Source organism: Zerene cesonia, unplaced genomic scaffold (genome assembly GCF_012273895.1).
Source record: "Zerene cesonia ecotype Mississippi unplaced genomic scaffold, Zerene_cesonia_1.1 Zces_u006, whole genome shotgun sequence".
Lineage (NCBI taxonomy): Eukaryota > Metazoa > Arthropoda > Insecta > Lepidoptera > Pieridae > Zerene > Zerene cesonia.
The window spans coordinates 1,028,713-1,047,082 of NW_024045136.1; the positions used below are offsets into that span (position 1 = coordinate 1,028,713).

The 18,370-nt window shown below is 36.7% G+C and overlaps 2 protein-coding genes across 2 annotated transcripts in view; one reads left to right on the forward strand and one right to left on the reverse strand.

Moving 5' to 3' along the window:
* Positions 1 to 807: 807 nt before the first annotated feature.
* Positions 808 to 16,631, reverse strand: LOC119838978 (major facilitator superfamily domain-containing protein 6). Its single transcript, XM_038365136.1, has 10 exons — positions 16,336 to 16,631; positions 9,338 to 9,483; positions 7,667 to 8,249; positions 7,297 to 7,481; positions 6,294 to 6,430; positions 4,948 to 5,063; positions 4,492 to 4,610; positions 3,822 to 3,948; positions 2,514 to 2,654; positions 808 to 1,021 (listed from the first exon to the last, which is right to left on the reverse strand). The coding sequence occupies exons 1-10, from the start codon at positions 16,397 to 16,399 to the stop codon at positions 909 to 911; spliced, it is 1,731 nt and encodes a 576-aa protein (XP_038221064.1). The 5' UTR covers positions 16,400 to 16,631; the 3' UTR covers positions 808 to 908.
* A 370-nt stretch (positions 16,632 to 17,001) lies between these two features.
* The window catches only part of LOC119838883 (zinc finger protein 672-like), a 13,438-nt gene continuing 12,069 nt past the window's right edge, over positions 17,002 to 18,370 (forward strand). Inside the window, exons 1-2 of the mRNA XM_038365026.1 lie at positions 17,002 to 17,133; positions 17,205 to 17,316. Of these exons, the coding sequence (XP_038220954.1) occupies positions 17,002 to 17,133; positions 17,205 to 17,316 (244 nt within the window). The remainder of the gene's footprint in view (positions 17,134 to 17,204; positions 17,317 to 18,370) is intronic.

An 18,370-nucleotide genomic window follows, 5' to 3' on the forward strand; every position in this document is an offset into this window, starting at 1 on the left:
ACATCCACGTTATTAGAAAACAAATAAAATTTATGAATATAACAAAAGCAACGTATATCTAATTAAATTATATTTTCAAACGCTAGTTTGTAATCAAATAAAGCCTCGTAGTAAATTCGGTACAAAAATAATTAAACTTCATGGCACATTATCACAAAACAGGTACTGATAAAAACCTTAACATACAACAAATAAGTAATATTTTTATAGCATTAAATGAATAAAATACATTTTCTTAAATAACGAAAATTATTTCTCTCTAAAATCTATTTTTCTATTATACGAACTTATTATTAAAGAAAACGTAACTTTTATAATATTTCATTTTTTATAATTTTTATTATACATAAGCCTCGAGCTTGGTAACTATGGTTAACAATATGGCAGTTTCCGTATCGAATTCAAATATCATTTGGTTTATATCGCTAACTGCTGAACCGATTTTGATGAAACTTATATCTAGCAAAGAGCAGTCAATCCGCGATTTTTTTATAGTTATGTGGAAGTTCTGATAAATTCATTGATAATATTAATTATTACTTTTTATATATATTGCTAATTTACAATAATATTACGTAATTAAGTCTTTCATATTGAAGTTAGTACAAATATAATTAAATCAAATGGCATATTTATAAAATAAAAACAAATAATTCCAATAATTGCCAAAGAAACAAAAAATACATAATTTTTCATTTAGCATTAATTTAAAAATGTTAATACTCGCATTAAATCTAAAAACCCCGCAAAACGCGTGAAAATTAAACAATACGTATAAATTTTAATTTTTAGTTTTATAGCATTGAAATGCTTTATAAAAAAATTCTAATACGTATAAATTTAATAAAACCATCAAAAAATTGAGGTATACTATCACAATGGTAAACCGCATCAATATAGATACAGCACTATCTATCAGTCTTCTCAGCTGGCAACACCGTGTCTCGATATATCGAGTTATTGTGTTGAATTGGTAACATTTTCTCGCCTTCCTCTTGCGTCACTTCCGGTCTTTTATCAGCTGAAATAAAAAAAAAACTCAATAAAAAATAGTTGCCTGTAAAGTCGGTTTTACGGGCGAAGATTTTACGTGACAACGTCTTTTTCTCGGTAGAATATTTATTGATATGAATATTATTAAATTGCACAATAGGAACAAGGAATTGAATGAAATTAAGAATTGCACAAATTTTAACTATACAAAATATATTTTGTTTACTAAAAAGACAGAGACAGAGACACAACCACGCGCCGATTCAATGCGCCTAATTCTCTAGTGCTGCGCGCGCGGCGGACCGATCATAGTTCGGTGACTCATCGTAACGTTACCGGGCGTTACACTTTTTCATAAGTGCCTCCGAGCCGCAACCTAATTTAAGACGTTGTCACGTCAAAATGTATTATAACATATCCATTAACTACAACCCTTCAACATTTCGAAATCACATTGATAAATAACTCGCAAAAAACATAATTAAAATACTTCTAGTATTAAGCAATAGGAGAAGGAATTAATATTTTATACAACACACCTTATCCCTTGAGGGTTTAAAAATGCATGCAATAAAATTGTATGTGTGAGTCGAGCACGTTTCGGCACGAACTGGGCTAATAGCACGGAGCAAGTACACACACCCCCACAGAAAACCGTCGTGAGATTAGCATGCTATTGTGTTTCGTACGGTGAGTGGGGGACTCGGAGGAAAAGGATACGGGTTTCCTTTCCCTATCCATTCCCTCTTTACAGACGTCAATCCTTTCCTTATCCCTTACCCCTTTAAAAGCGGGCAACGCTCTGCGTATGTTCATGGGCGGTGGTGATCGCTTACCATCAGGCGAACCACCAGCTCAGTTACCCGTTATGACATAAAAATATATATATAAATATATTCTGCCATAATTATTTACACTCAAAAGAAAACATAATTTAAAAAAAAACAAAAAATAAAAAAAGTAGAAGCGGAACAGAGCTACAAAACTTAGTTCAATTTAACATATTTTTTTATCTTTTTTTCAATAAGCAATAAACGAAATTCTCGTGATGTATTTAAACACCACCTACTCGTAATGATAAATTACAATATTTCCTATATAAAGGTAGCCTGGCAGAGATCGTTTATAAGCGATAAGACCGCCCGTTTAACCTTACAAATGTTTCTTTCCTTTCTTGTTTTCTTCATCTTCTTTTGTTATTCTTCATCATTTATATGTGTTGAATTAAGTATATTGTATTGTAAAATTAATAAAAAATCTCTCACTCTATAAACTCTCACACTATAAACTCTTACAATAAAAATACTCTCACACTATAAACTCTTACAATAAAAATACTCTCACACTATAAACTCTCACAATAAAAATCTCTCACACTATATACTCTCACACTATAAATTCCCACACTATAAACTCTCACAATAAAAAGATTCTCACACTATAAATTCTCACAATAAAAAGATTCTCACACTATAAATTCTCATAATAAAAAAACGTCCCACACAATAAACAACACTCACCCCCCTTCCTAGTGACAAACTTGAACAGAACCGCGTGCAGGACTGATGCGAGCAACGCGACCCCCGCGAGGATACGGAACGACCCCCTCTCCCCCGCGCTCGCGTACAGCTGACCCCCCACTAGGGAACCTAGCGCAAAACCTAAATAAAGGAAACATTTTTATTATTACAGGATAATAACACATGTTATTTATTGAGTTTTCTTCTTTGTACAATTCTGTTGAAGAGTAAATAAATAAATAAAGTAGTAGGAATATCGGGATAAAAAGTTGCCTATATGTTATTCCAGTTGACTAGCTGTCTACGTACCAAATTGCATTGCAATCGGTTCAGTAGTTTTTGCGTGAAAGAGCAACAAACACACACACATCCTTACAAACTTTCGCATTTATAATATTAGTAGGAAGGATAGGATTTTAATAGCTATAAATATTACACTATATTAAGTTGTGTATATTCTACAAGTTGGGAAAGAATTCGGTTTGTAATTAACTTCTTTCTAGACTCATGAAACACTATTGATGTGTTTGAAGTAGATTTAATGTTTGTAGATAAATTTGAGTAATTTGAACTAGATACACTAAAAAAAGAGTCATTAGATATCTCTTGTAAATTGGATTCAGATTTTGAAGTGTTTTCTTTCTGATTGTTGTACTATCCATCGTCTAAGTGTGTATTTTATTCTATTACTTGTATTTTCTAACTGGTTCTCTATCACTCCCATGGTTGCCTGGTGGAGATCGTTTCTAGGTGATAAGGCCGCCAAACAAATTGTAAACTTTCTTTTAAAACGATGTTTTCCGTTTGTAAGTATTCTGCCTTCTACAATCTCGTTGATGAGTTAAATAAATAAATATCTTAATATATATAAATCCAGTGACATGATGTATGTTCCCAATGAACTCTTCACCAACTCAATCGATTTTGATGAAAATTGGCATTTTGTGTGTAATTTGATACAACTTAAGATATATGATAGTTTTTATTTCGATTAAGTATCCCAATCCTACTAATATTATAAATGCGAAAGTTTAGAACGATGTGTGTGTGTGTGTTTGTTACTCTTTCACGCAAAAACTACTGAACCGATTGCAATGATATTTCGTACGTAGACAGCTGGACAACTGGAACAACATAAAGGCTAGTTTTTATCCCGATATTTCTACGGGATACGGACTTACGCGGGTGAAACCGCGGGGCGCAGCTAGTTATTTCTAATCTTAATATTATTAATTATAACTCAGTCACAACGACACGTGTCCGGGTATGCTGGTATATCAATATAATTATAGCAGCTGGTATACTCACCGACTCCGTCGTCCATCCCGGCGACAATGCCCTGGACGGTAGCCGAGTATCCTTCCGGGGCAACGTGGGCCGCGTAGCCCACTATCGTGGAGTAGCACAGCGCGTACGTCGGCCCTTGCATGATACCCTGAAAATATATAAAAAAAAATATATCCTTATAATATTATGTATGCGAAATTTTGTGAGGATGGATGTGTGTGTATGTTTGTTACTCTTTGACGCAGAAGCTACTGAACCGATTGCAATGAAATTTGGTACCTAGACAGCTCGACAACTGGAATGACATATAGGCAACTTTTTATCCCAATATTCCTACGGGATACGGACTTACGCAGGTCAAATCAAATTTTGTTAAAATGTAGATCATAGATAAATGTAGATCATAGATCAGAGTGCTTGCCGTGACGTATTAAAGCAGTACTAATTCCAGTGTGGGAGTTATGGCGATAGACGATCTTCATCTATCATCAGCTTTATCCTTTCTCTAGACTGGAATTAGTACTTCATGAGTTCATCTTTTCATCCTGCTTAGGATCACCAGGATTAAATAATGACCCTACGTATACTCTGTATAAGAGCAAGTGAGACATTTTAGTTGATTCTATCATAAAAGCGTGTTTTGCAGTGGGAACATACATGGGTTGGGCATGGGACGACGAGGAGGACTCACCTCAATAAACACCAAGTGCCAGGGATGCTGTATGAAGGAGATCAGTATCATCCGAATCCCGTAGCAGAAGAGTGAAAAGGTCATTGTCGCGCCGAAACCCCAGCGGTCTATGATTTTTCCTGAAATTACAATATGTATTTTTATTAATAACTAGCTGCGCCCCGCGGTTTTGTCCACGTAGTACCTAATGTCATATAGCTAAGGCTTTCCTCAATAAACGGTCTATCTAACAGTGAAAGAATTTTTCACATCGGACCAGTAGTTCCTGAGATTAACGCGTTCAATCAAACAAAAAAACACTTCAACTTTACAATACAGATTTTTTTTTCTCTTCTTATTTATAAGCTTGACGCCTCACATGTGATCTCATTTATATTTGGTCGAGATCCGACAATATGAAGGCGTTATAGTTTTTCGTAATCCTTCGTAATCCTCTCCCTTTCCCGTCCTACTCACCGGAGAAGAAGAAGAACAACAGCTCGCCAACGAAGCTCTGCGCCGCGACGACCGCACCCTCTATCAGCTTTATTTGCGCCATCGAGCCCGTCCTTTCCGCTAGGTCTTCTAAAAACCTGAAACAATCCTGTTTGTTTGGACCTTTTCCTTGATCTATTAAGTGGATAGAAGATAGATATCTGGGGAATATTGCTAAAATTAACTTAATTTATGTGTTAGAAATTTTGAAAGAATAGAAAAAATTTGATCACGAGGCAGGATTCGAACCTGCGTATTTTGCCTAACCGTAGCAACGCCTAGCCTCTCGGCCACCCGTGATCCTGCCACAGTAATCGAATTTCTTCTATTCTTTCGGTTTCATGTGCCTAAGGGGCACCCCACGCCATCTATTGAGATTATTAAGAACCATCACAATTACACATATACACAAATACACATTCTAATTTATAAAGCATTTCAATGCTATAAAACTAAAAAAATTAAATTAAATTTATGTGTTTACTAAAAGCAGTAGTGGTTCAGTAGTGACGACCTCGAGTCTCGGACTTCAAAATCGATAAGTCGGGGTTCGAGACCGGGCGAGCGTGCAGGAAATAAATAGATTTTTTCAATTCATCTGCACATGTGGATAACATCACCACTGCTCGAAACGGTGAAGGAAAACAACATCCTGAGGAAACCGGCATGTCTCAGAATCAAAAATTCGACGATATGTGACATCTGCCAACCCGCACTTGGCCAGCGTGGTGGATTATGGCCTGAACCCTAATAGGAGGCCTGTGTCCCAGCAGTGGGAACATATATGGGCTGATGATGATGATGTGATCACTAGCTCCCGTCCGCGACTGAATCCGAATGAAATAGTCACTTGCTGTGTAATAGTCGCTGTGCACGCAGTGATTGGAAAAAAGACACGGGTTCGAATCCCACCTCGCGATCAACTTTTTTCTATTCTTTAAAAAATTCTCATTTATATAGAATCTGTTCGCCCCGATTTCACTCGTGATATATATATATAGCCTGACCGCCTCCTTGGCACAGTGGTTAACGCGTGAGCATAAAACCGAGGGGTCCTGGGTTCAATTCCCGGTGGGGACGAACAAAAAAAAAATGTCTCGGTCTGGCAGGACACAGAAGGCTGATCACCTACTTGTCCGTAAAGAAAATCGATCAGTGAAACAGATGTACATCATCTGCCCCATACCCCAGTATGTCACTCAGCGTAATTACAACTTTCTATGGTGAAAGAATGTTTTAAATCGGTCCAGCCGTATGATGGCGTAACCAAGGGAAATAAGGATTCACTTTTATATATGGAGATTTAAGATATTATAAAACCAACCTACCAGAACATATAATAGATGATGAAGCTATCGAAAGTGCCGGCTACAACGGCGAATATGATAAAAACAACAACTCTTGGTATCTTCAAAACCTCTCGCAGCGCCTTGCCAGAGTCTTCTGGACTCGACAATGAGGGTAGCTGGGAAAAACTTTTATATTTACTGGCCGCTTGTCCCGGGTTGATCCGGGATAAAAATTGAAAGAAATATACGGGGCTTTTTCTTCTTTTGAATGTGGGAGTCGTGCACGCTCCGGCACGAATTGGGCCAGCTCGCACCGGGGAAGTACCACATCCCCACAGAAGACCGGCGTGAAATGGTAGCTTGCTATTGTGTTTCGTTAGGTGAATGGGTTTCTTTATCATTCCCAATCCATTCCTTGATTCCTGTCGTCAATCCTTTCCTTATCCTTTATACCTTAAAATCAACTACCCTGCCTCTGCGGATGTTCATGGGCGGTGGTGATCGCTTCCAAAGATTTAGATTCCAACCACCAACTCAATTGCCCGCTATGACATAAAAAAAAAACCAAACCGAAATATGGCGGTACCACCGGATACCAGATACCGGATTCTTAAATGGGACCGATTGACAAAAATTTCCCATCAAATACAGAGAACATCTTTTGTTATTTGAATAATTACTTAAAAGTTAGTGAGAAAATTTATAGAAATACATCGATTTTAGTCTAAAATCGAAATGATTTTAGGTCCATTTCCCGACTCAGACCCCCACAGAAAACCGGCGTGAAATAGTGGCATGCCACTGTGTTTCGTACGATGAGTGGGGGAGCCAGAGGCCCGTTTCCTTTTCCACACCCATCCCAGTCCATTCCTTCTTTCCAGTCTTTAATCCTTTCCTTTTCCCTTACCCCATAAAAGCGGGCAGCACATTCGTAGAGGCACTACCTTTGCGAATGTTCATGGGCGGTGGTGATCGCTTACCATCAGGCGAACCACCAGCTCAGTTGCCCGCTATGACATAAAAAAAAAACTTCCTGACTCACCGTGAGAGCCCTGCAGCTGGCCAAATCCACAACAGTAGCCACGAGGGCGATGAGGAAAGCCGGCGTGAAATCCTTGTATCGCCCGGAGTACATGTCTATGAGCCAGCCGCCGAGCAACGCGGTTATACCGTAACCGGCGGTGCCCCAAGCGCGCTGGGCCCCGTATTGGGAGCCCCGGTTGGGCCCTGGAAATTATCAAATTTCAATTCGTTCCTTTACCAAAAAAAAAAAATAAAATATATTTATATATATATATATATATATCTCGGTTCTACGCTCACGCGTTAACCACTGTACCAAGGAGGCGGTCTCTCGGAGCTAATTACTTACAACACAATAAACGAATTTAACGAAAAATTAGTAAACTTACCCAAAACATCAAAACACACAGCGTCACCGATACAATTAGCAACGTTAAACGCGACCGTCCCCACGCACATCAGAACGACGAATGCCCAAAAAGTGGCCGTCACGTAAAAACTACCGCCACCATCCACAACGGTATTATCACCACCGCCTGTCTTATTAACAAGATTTTCAAATTCCGAATTCGTTCCTCGCCTAGTCCTATTTAAATGCACCTCGTAACACAGCAAATTGCAATCGTCAACCGGCACACACGCGACGTCTCCCTCCCGCACGCTATCCGTCTCCATGTGCAAGAGCGAGCAAGACGTTGTCGCGATCGTTCCGTCCACGTACATGGTGCTTATGTACGACGAATTCGACAGGTACACGTCGAATTTATCGCCGGCGGTGCAGTTCCAGTGGCAGTTGTACTTATTCAAACGCTCCTGGTCATCGTAGGGCTTCAGGTAGATGGTGTCATTTAGGCTGTATACAGATTCCAACAGCATGTCGTTCGTTTCATCGGGCATCGGCAGGAACCATAGAGAACAGTAGGATCCCGACATGACGACAATGAGCAGCATGAACACCAGCTTTCTGTGGTTCTGGAAACGTATGGAACACTTTGAAGCTCAAATCAATCGAGAAATTTCCATGAATAGAAAAATTCGATCGTAAGGTGGGATTCAATTGAATTTGGGATAAAACTTGTCTATCCTACTAATATTATAAATGCGAAAGTTTGTAAGGATGTGTGTGTGTGTGTGTTTGTTGCTCTTTCACGCAAAAACTACTGAACCGATTGCAATGAAATTTGCTAAGTAGACAGCTGGACAACTGGGATAACATATAAGCAACTTTTTATCCCGTTATTACCACGGGATACGGACTTACGCGGGTGAAACCGCAGGACGTAGCTAGTTGTTTATAAATTTCCCCATTTACAACTAGATGTGTTGCTCTTTCACACAAATGCCTCTGTTGGGATTCTGTATGAGATTTGGTATAGAGATATATTATATAACTAGCTGCGCCCCGCGGTTTCACCCGCGTAAGTCCGTATCCCGTAGGAATATCAAATTAATCATATCTTGTGATAGAGTAAACCGATTTCGATGAAACAAAAACTAAGCTATACCTCAAGTTACGTATAATTTTTGTATACAAACATTATCTGCATTTAATTCGTAGATTTTACGTGATGTGCGCACAAACAAACAGACAAACAGACAAAAATTTCAAAAATGATGGAAATGGGTTCTGTTAGTTATCTTTTCACACACTGGCTATACTTTTTTTTTTCAATTTTTTCAATGTACAAAAATGGCTTTTCTACAGATTTATTATATGTATATATATAGTCTGGATTAACACTTTAGCCTGATACCAGGCGAGTGAAGCCGCTGGTTTCAGCTAGTAAAGACATAATTATTAAAAAAAACTGAACCGCTTGTAAATCGTCAGAACTAGCACAATCTTAAAGATGTTACTCGTCATAAAAAAACATCTTCATCAGCTGTAGTCTATAAAAAGCATCATCAAAAACGCTTCACACAATAATAAGTTATAGGGCAACAAACACAAAAAGCACAGTCGAATTGTGAACGTCCTTCTTGGAAAGTCGGTTGAGCTCTGAAGAGAAAGAGTTCTGAAAAGGTCTACCCAGATGAATCCAGGCTTCCAAAGCACTCACCGGCCAATAGTCCACGACGTATCCAAACAGGGGCTTAGCGGCGGCCCACAGCAGGGGCAGTACCGCCGTCACCATGCCCATCACCCCCGGGGACACGCCCAGCTGCCGCCCAAACACGTTCATTTGTGGCAGCAATGGCCCCAACGCTGCAACAGGTCATTGTCAACACCTTGGACTAAATATATGTCACAACACACACGGACAAGTAGGTGATCAGCCTTCTGTGTCCTGCCAGACCGAGAATTTTTTTTTTTTGTGCGTCTCCACCGGGAATTGAACCCAGGACCCCACGGTTCTACGCTCACGCGTTAACCACTGTACCAAGGAGGCGGTCTCTGTGTTGTATATTTGTTATATATTTTTTAACAAAAAAGCTAAAGCGCCTTCAAAAAGTCAAAACTCAACCAAATATCACATATAATTAGCGACATGGCCACATGACAGCCACCAGATTTCAAATAAATAAAGAATCATTAAAATCGGTTCGTCGATTATAAAGCTATGATGTAACAAACCCAAAAAAATACAGTCTAATTTATAACCTCTTCCTTTTTGAAATCGGTTGAAATATAAAGATACAATGAGCTCGGGATAGAGTTGGGGACTATAAATTTATAATATATTTAATTTTTTCATACATCTTGATAACAGATGTCTGTCGCATCGTAACTCTCAAACGGATGGACCGTTTTCGTGCCGTGGGTGATGGAGGCTATGTTTGAAAATCGATAAAAGATGGCGGCCGACACGAAGTGGCGCATTAAATATTTTCTCACAAGTCCCTCAATAGGTGTATCAAATTAAAGGACAGTTAAATAAAACGAAACGATTTTAATAAAACAATTCAAAAACGCTTAATTTAAGAATTAATTAATTTATGTAATACTAGCTGTGACCCGCGGTTGAAACCGCGTAAGTCCGTATCCCGTAGGAATATCGGTATAAAAAGTGCCTATGTGTTATTTCAGTTGTCCAGCTATCTACGAAGCAAAATAGTATTATTATTCACCAATAGATGTCAGGAAAAAAAACACGAATAAATCACGAATATGACTTTTTCTAAAAAAGAATCCTGGCTAGATCGAATTATCGCCCCCGAAACCCCCTATATACTAAATTTCATGAAAATCGTTGGAGCCGATTCCGAGATTCCAATTATATATATATATATATATAGTTAGCATCACGCTGATTAGCCATAAGTTCACTTTTAACATTATGTGTTGGTGTTAAATGAACATTCTTTCTTTCTTTCATTCAAATTATTGTATTGTCACCGATCCATGATACGAGTGCAGAGTTTGAATAAAACCTGTCCGTTTAAAGTGGGTCAAAATTGAGTCTAAATGATTCGGTTACATACAAACCTACTATATGTAACCGGTGAAGATATTTTTTCGTGTTTCCGTGTTACGTCACAAAAAATACTCGATCGTATAAAAAAATATTTAGACAAAAATACATAATTAGAAATTAAAGACTTTAACGGATTTTAAACGCGACTTATTCATTATATTATTAACCCGACGTTTCGAACACTTGCTGTGAAGTGTTTTAATTTCTAAATGTATAATTACTCGTGTAAAATCAAACACAAGAAAATACTAATACATAATTAGTCAATTAATACTATAAAGAAAAAAAAACTAAATTGAAATCGCTTCATCCGTTCAGAAGCTATGTGGCACAGACAGACGAACACGTCAAACTTGTAAGACACTTTTTGTCGCGGGGTTTGAGCTATCTATCCGCGAGAGTCGCATCATAATATGTCCAACCATCGCGGTTATATCCATGCTTATCAGACACGTGTGCAGCGCGTGATTCTCGTATCTAAAGACACGTTATAATTGTAATTAATTTACTGCTCCGTTTTATGGAAGCGCATTCGCCCATAATAATAATTGACAATCTTTGTTTGTAGAGTGGAAAATCTTTTATACTAGCTGCGCCCCGCGGTTTTACCCGTGTAAGTCCGTAGGAATATCGGGATATAAAGTTGCCTGTATGTAAATTTAATACATAGATAGCTGGACAACTGGAATAACATATAGGTAACTTCTTATCCCTACATTCCTACGGGATACGGACTTACGCGGGTGAAATCGCGGGGCGCAGCTAGTAGGCACATAATTATCAGGAATGTTTTAACAATTAACATAATACGCAGTTTTAAATTTCAATACCGTCTACGACTTTGCTGTGGATCGTAAATCTTACGTAACTCTTAACGCTACAGTTATATTTTATGTATGCTTTATGGGTGGATGTTTTCTATATATATGTTTCTATGTATGTTTTCCGTGGTTTTGGGAACGAAAGCAACACTTTTAAAACCCCAAAAGATTTGAGAAATTTGAAAAATATAGAAAAAAAATTATCGCGAGGCGGGATTCAATAGAGTCCGTAATCATATTTGGTTGGGGGGTCTAAAAACGTGTTTAAATGCGAGTCGGACTTGCGACACCGCACGTAGTGTCTTCACTTTTATAAGACACTAGCTGCGCCCCGCGGTTTCACCCGCGTTAGTCCGTATCCCGTAGGAATATCGGGATAAAAAGTTGCCTATATGTTATTCCAGTTGTCCAGCTGTCTACGTATCAAATTTCATTGCAATCGGTTCGGTAGTTTTTACGTGAAAGAGCAACAAACGCACACACATCATTACAAACTTTCGCATTTATAATATTAGTAGGATTAGTAGGATTAGTTTAGTAGGATAGGATTTCAAAACGTGCTTTTCCCTTTCGGAATATAAATACACATTTTATCATGGCGTCCTCATAAACCGATAAACTGGCATTTAATGACGCTATGACGTGCTTTACCTATCACCGATGTTATCAACTTAATCTTTCGACAATGGAGACGATGTTATTTCAGTTTTATAGCAGAATCTACTTTGTAATGCAATAATTGTAAACGTGTACGTTGATTAATGGACAACTTATTTATTGAAGGCGATAATGATAGAACTGCGCTACGTTATTGGCTTTTTTTATAGTCGCTAAAATAAGAGTTCTAAATTTGAACATTTTTTTGTTTTTATTTTTTTTCTTTTTTATTTACATCATAACTTTTTAATGTTATGTGAACTGTGTGAGTGAACCTATTTTTATATATATATTTTTTTGAAAGCTGGTATCTGGTATCCCAGGAGTTCCTATCAAAATTTGGTCTAGACCCCACAATTATAACGCGATAACTTTTTGTTAAATATATTTGTTTATACTCAAACGACGGTCCCATAAAGATCAATCTAGCTGGTTTTTTATGGGGGTTTTTATTGGATAACTCCGCGGGGTTTCAACCGATTGATGTGATTTTTTTAAAGTTCAATAGGAAATTATTGTCATTTTAGAATTTGGGGTGCCGTAAAAGAGCAACAAACACACACACACATCCTTACAAACTTTCGCATTTATAATATTAGTAGGAGTAGGAGGTAGGATTATCCTTTTCTTCAGCCTCCCCACTCTTATCCCCGTCATAAATCCTCATCTTATCCTATTCTCCTTAAAAGAGGATAACGCATTTGCGACCCAACCCTCTCTAAATGTCCACGGGCGGTGGTGATCGCTCACCATCAGGCGAACCACCAGCTCGGTTGCCCGCTATGACATAAAAAATAAGCGTAGGCATTTCACCTATAACCTAGTTACAATTTCAAACGTACCCGCATCCAGAATATCGGCTCAATTTGACAATTATTTTATTACAAGTGACAACATACGGGAAGCGAGCATTTGGTAGACCTTGGCCGTGAACCGGCGGATGAGAAAACCACGTGCTGCATTCTCGTGTGAAACGTATGTGAGGCTCGAGCCTGGGGCGGCAGATTTTGGCGGCGGCAAATTTGGGGAACGATTTTTTTTTGAAGTGAAACTTCTTTAGAATCGTTGTGATTTCAAACCTGATGCAACGGAAAAACGACAGGTAAGAGACACAAATACAAAAATGTGTAGAATGAAGCCGGCAAAGAATGAGACAGAAATATACATACTATTTTATTCATTCATTTGTCGATTTACTGAAGTTTCACTTCGATCATGTGTGAATCGCACACACACCTTTTTTTTATGTCATGGCGGGCAACTGAGCTGGTGGTTCGCCTGATGGTAAGCGATCACCACCGCCCATGAACATTCGCAAAGGTAGATCCTCTGCGAATGCGCTGCCCGCTTTTTTGGGGTAAGGGAAAAGGAATGGATTAACGACTGGAAAGAAGGAATGGACTGGGACGGGTGAGGAAAAGGAAAGGGGCCTCCGGCTCCCCCACTAGCCGTACGAAACACAGTGGCATGCCACTATTACACGCCGGTTTTCTGTGGGGGTGTGGTACTTCCCCGGTGCGAGCTGGCCCAATTCGTGCCGAAGCGTGCTCGACTCTCACAATAAACTTCCACTTGCATTGTAAAAATAATGTATGAAATGACAATTGTTGAGGCAAGGGCGGCAAAAACTATTCAGCCTATACCCTGAAAATTTTGTAAATCCGCCACTGCGTGTGTATTTCGTTTACACGCTGCAACGATTGTCGCGATTTCGATGGATTTCAGCGTGGATGAAGATCTGGTTGGTAACGAAATTTTTCTCTAAAACGTGATCTTTATAGATCAGAATTGCATACATAATAAAAATTATATGTATATATCATACTGTTATTTTTATATTTTTGTATATTTGTTCATCATGCTACAGTAATAGTCCGTTTATTGGTAAAACTTAAATTTTACAAGTAAATGTTGGGATTTCTCGAAACGGTTTCGTTTATTTTATTTTATTTATTATTTTATATCAGGCAACCTGCAGTACAGTTAAATAACTTAAATAACTAACAAAATCGCTTTCTCTGTCCCAATGTCCCTAGTTATGCTTAAATCTTTCAAACTACACAACTGATTCTGGTGGGTTTTTTTAAATAGATAGATTGATTCCCGAGGAAGGTTTATATGTATTATAACATCTATTAAACTACTCCGAATTTAATGCGTGCGAAGCCGCGGACAATAACTAGTAATATTATAACACACAATTAGAAAGAAAGAAAGAAAGAAAGAAACATTTATTTGACTCCACAGAATTACAATTAAAAAAAAAAACAATAAACTTAGAACAAAACAAAACAATAATGAACACAAAACATCACAATAACAATGCTTATACAAGAAAACAATTAAACAAAGAAAAATAAAAAAGAATACATATATATATATATATATGTATAAAATCAAATAATATAGAAATAAATATAAAACGAGAAACATAAAAGATTAATAAACAGACAAATAGATAAATAATATACCTACATAACATAATGGGTTAAAAACAATACACAACTAAGGTTGGATTTGCTGTAATAAATATTGTTTATATTTAGATTTGAAAATCTTCAATGACAATTATAACAATTTATACAAGTGAAATATATTATTGATACCTGTATTGATGATAAATATATTTTATATAATAAATGATAACATTTACAGGCATTTGATTAACACAGGGCATTGACCCTGAATTGTCTTATCAGTACCTACATAATGCATATTATATTATTACCAGCTGACCCGGCAAACACTGTTCTGCCTTACTTTTATCATTTAGGAGTATGAAAAATATATAGGCCAATTCTTTGACCTACCTGATACACACAAAACTCCATAAAAATCGGTACATCCGTTTTGGAGGAGTATGGTATGGTAATAAACAAACCATTTGGATACTAAATTTGTACTCAAAACTGAAATAAGATTTTTTTATACATTTATATTAACTGACACAGGTACATCTAATTATTAAGAAGTTAAGATAAATAAAACATTAGAAACTTGATAAGTATGTGACATTGACTTCATTAAATATAACTATAGATAAAAGATAAGTGGGTGATTTACGAATAGACTAAGCACTCTATATGTATAAGCAAAAATAGGGCATGTCAAATATGCGAAGAATCCTTGTTTTACAATATTGTAGAAATTATTGTATGACAACCTATATCCTACTAATATTATAAATGCAAAAGTTTGTAAGGATGTATGTGTGTTTGTTGCTCTTTCACGCAAAAACTACTGAACCAATTGCAATGCAATTGCAATTTGGTACGTAGACAGCTGGACAACTGAAATAAATTATAGGCAACTTTTTATCCCAATATTCCTACCGGATACGGACTTATGCGGGTGATATCGCAGGACGCGGCTAGTTATGATATAAAGCTGAAGGGATTGTTCAAGCACTCTTATCTCTGGAACAGCTGGACCGATGCCAAAAGGTACCATAGGCAAAAATGGGGCGGACCGCAAGTAGTAAATATACTTATATACTAAAATCATAACAGGGAAAGTTTATGGTAATGTATGGATGTTTGTTATTCCTTTATGCGAAAACAGCTGATCAGATCTGTATGAAATTTGGTACAGAGCTACATAATAGCTGGGATAGCCATATAGGCTACTTTTTATTTGGGTACTACATATATGGGGGAAGACACGGAAACCAGCTAATAGTAAAAATATGGCTGTCTTCTTGATGTGATGCTTTAAGTGAGAGAGCTAAAGGGTGCTGGGAAACACATTATTCTATCAAGATTATCAAACAGTGATACTGATAAAGAATGTCTGGAAATTCGCAAACACTAGGCAGATAGAAATAACTGTAATTATTTATATGTTATGTACATTTTAATATAAAGCACTTATTGTTTATTCGACATATTGTTGTCTTCTAAATACTCGGAGCATATTCTTTTTTTGAATAAAACACAAAATGGACGCTAAAAATAGTGTAGTAGAAATTTTTTATATATTTTTAGAAGAAATGTCGTAAAAGTTGTTAAATTTTGTATTTATGTAGTTAGTCAGAAGATATTTTTAATATTTTTGTATATTCATATATTTGTAATATTCATAATGATCATAATACGCGCCAATATTTATTAAATACGTAAAATATGAAACTAATAACTATTAACAAAGAAAAAAAAAGTAACTTACCCGCAAAGAAAAAGAAAAAGTGTATCTTCACGGGGAGTAGACCCCTGTCCACTTTTGGCTTCATGTTTAAAAAAAATCTAAATATTTACAATTTAAAAACAATACGAATAACGCATTCACATTCCTATTTTTAGTATTTTATGCCATTAACACGCACGAATCACAGACAAACTATAAAGTGCCCGAACTACTTTCTAATCTAACATCGTTTAACAAATTAATGCCTGGAGCTCCGAAATGAATTTAAATATTAATGTTTTTGTTTACACAGTCAACGACGTATCCCAACCCGTACTGTAGGGGAATGACACTTTGACAAAAGACATTTGATAATGATATCAATATAACGTCAACTTCAAACAAACGCGATTGCTAGTTGTAAAAATATTTTAAAAGGAATTAAAAGTTATTAATATTAAACCAAAATTCCATAAAACTAATATGATTCAGTAAATTTCCAAACCTTATGCTTAATTTGTATAATAATGATAACTTGTAAATTATGATGTAGTTAAAAATCGTCTGTCACGTGCTCGGTGGTCTAGACCATTTTTATAAACAATTGAAAAGCGCTCTAAATTCAAAATGCCGTCGACATTTTAAAAATCAGTCGGCCGATAAACTCTTTAGTATGATTTTAATTTCATTCAATGTAAGGAGGTGAAAATGGAGGACGAAGAAGACTTTATAGGTTGCATTAGTTGCATGAGCACAAATGATTTATGCGACCTATTTGCTATTTATTCCAACAATGACGAAACTTACGCGCAAATGCTGGAAACTTGTTTCGATTTTAAGGTTATTGTACGAAATTGTTCATGCCATGTTTTATCTAGCGTTTTATTATAATTTCATCTGATCTGTTTCAGGTATCAAATGATTTTAAATATATATGTGCTATTTGTGTGGATTCGTTAGAAAAGGCCTTATTTTTTAAGAATCAGACAACCGAAAACATAAGAATGCTGCAGAGTATTAAAAGTGAGTACCTATCTTCTTACTTATTGGCTTCTTCATACTCTTATTACAATAGTTTAATAGATGTTATAATACATAAAAACCTCCCTCCTGAATCAATCTATTTCTTTAAAAAATCCTAATCAAAATTCGTTGCGCAGTTTTTGAGATTTAAGCATACACATAGGGACAGACATAGAGAGTGACTTAGTTTTAAAGTATGCAGTGAGTTGCATTTTTGTGCGACTTGACGTACTCCCAAAAAAGGAGAACCAATTTAAGTGTAGTTTTTTTCTTTGACTTTCCTTCCTTTTTGTTGTTAGTCGACGCCATACGAAGGTTATCTTTCGAGTTTTACACATGAATAATCCTATAATACTAGCCGCGCCCCGCGGTTTCACCTGCGTAAGTTATTCTAATTGTCTAAGTACCAAATTTCATTGCAATCGGTTCAGTAGTTTTTGCGTGAACGAGTCACAAACACACACATATCCTTACAAACTTTCGCATTCACAATGTTAGTAGAAAGGAAGTAGGATAAGATTTTTGTAGTTTAGAAGAATGCTTTTATTTTCGAAAATGCAACCACATTACACCCACTACCATGTATTCGACACAAAAACACACACGCACACACGTATATGTACTCTTTGTATATAAATAAAGTGGCATTTCGACTAGCTGGACGATTATAAGTACATAGAAGAGTTTATGAAACGATAATTTTATATATTATCACATAACATACTATAGTAACATAATATATTATCACATAATATACCTATTACAAACTTTTCGCTCGCGGATACTCCTGTTAAGTCAAAGAAGGTCCCGAGGCTTTTCCCATCTAGTTGTCGATCCCGTGGAAACTCTAGGATAAGCTGTCCTATTAAAGGTTGCATGGGTGTCATACTATCTCTGTATCAAATTTCCGCCAAATCCGTTCAACCAATCCTGAGATTAGCTCGTTCAAACTAACAAACTTTATATTCTTGGTATAGAGTATTATACTATATAAAGCTACACACCCACTGACTGACTGACATCGCTTTTCTCGGAAACCGGCCGGAAAGTGGAG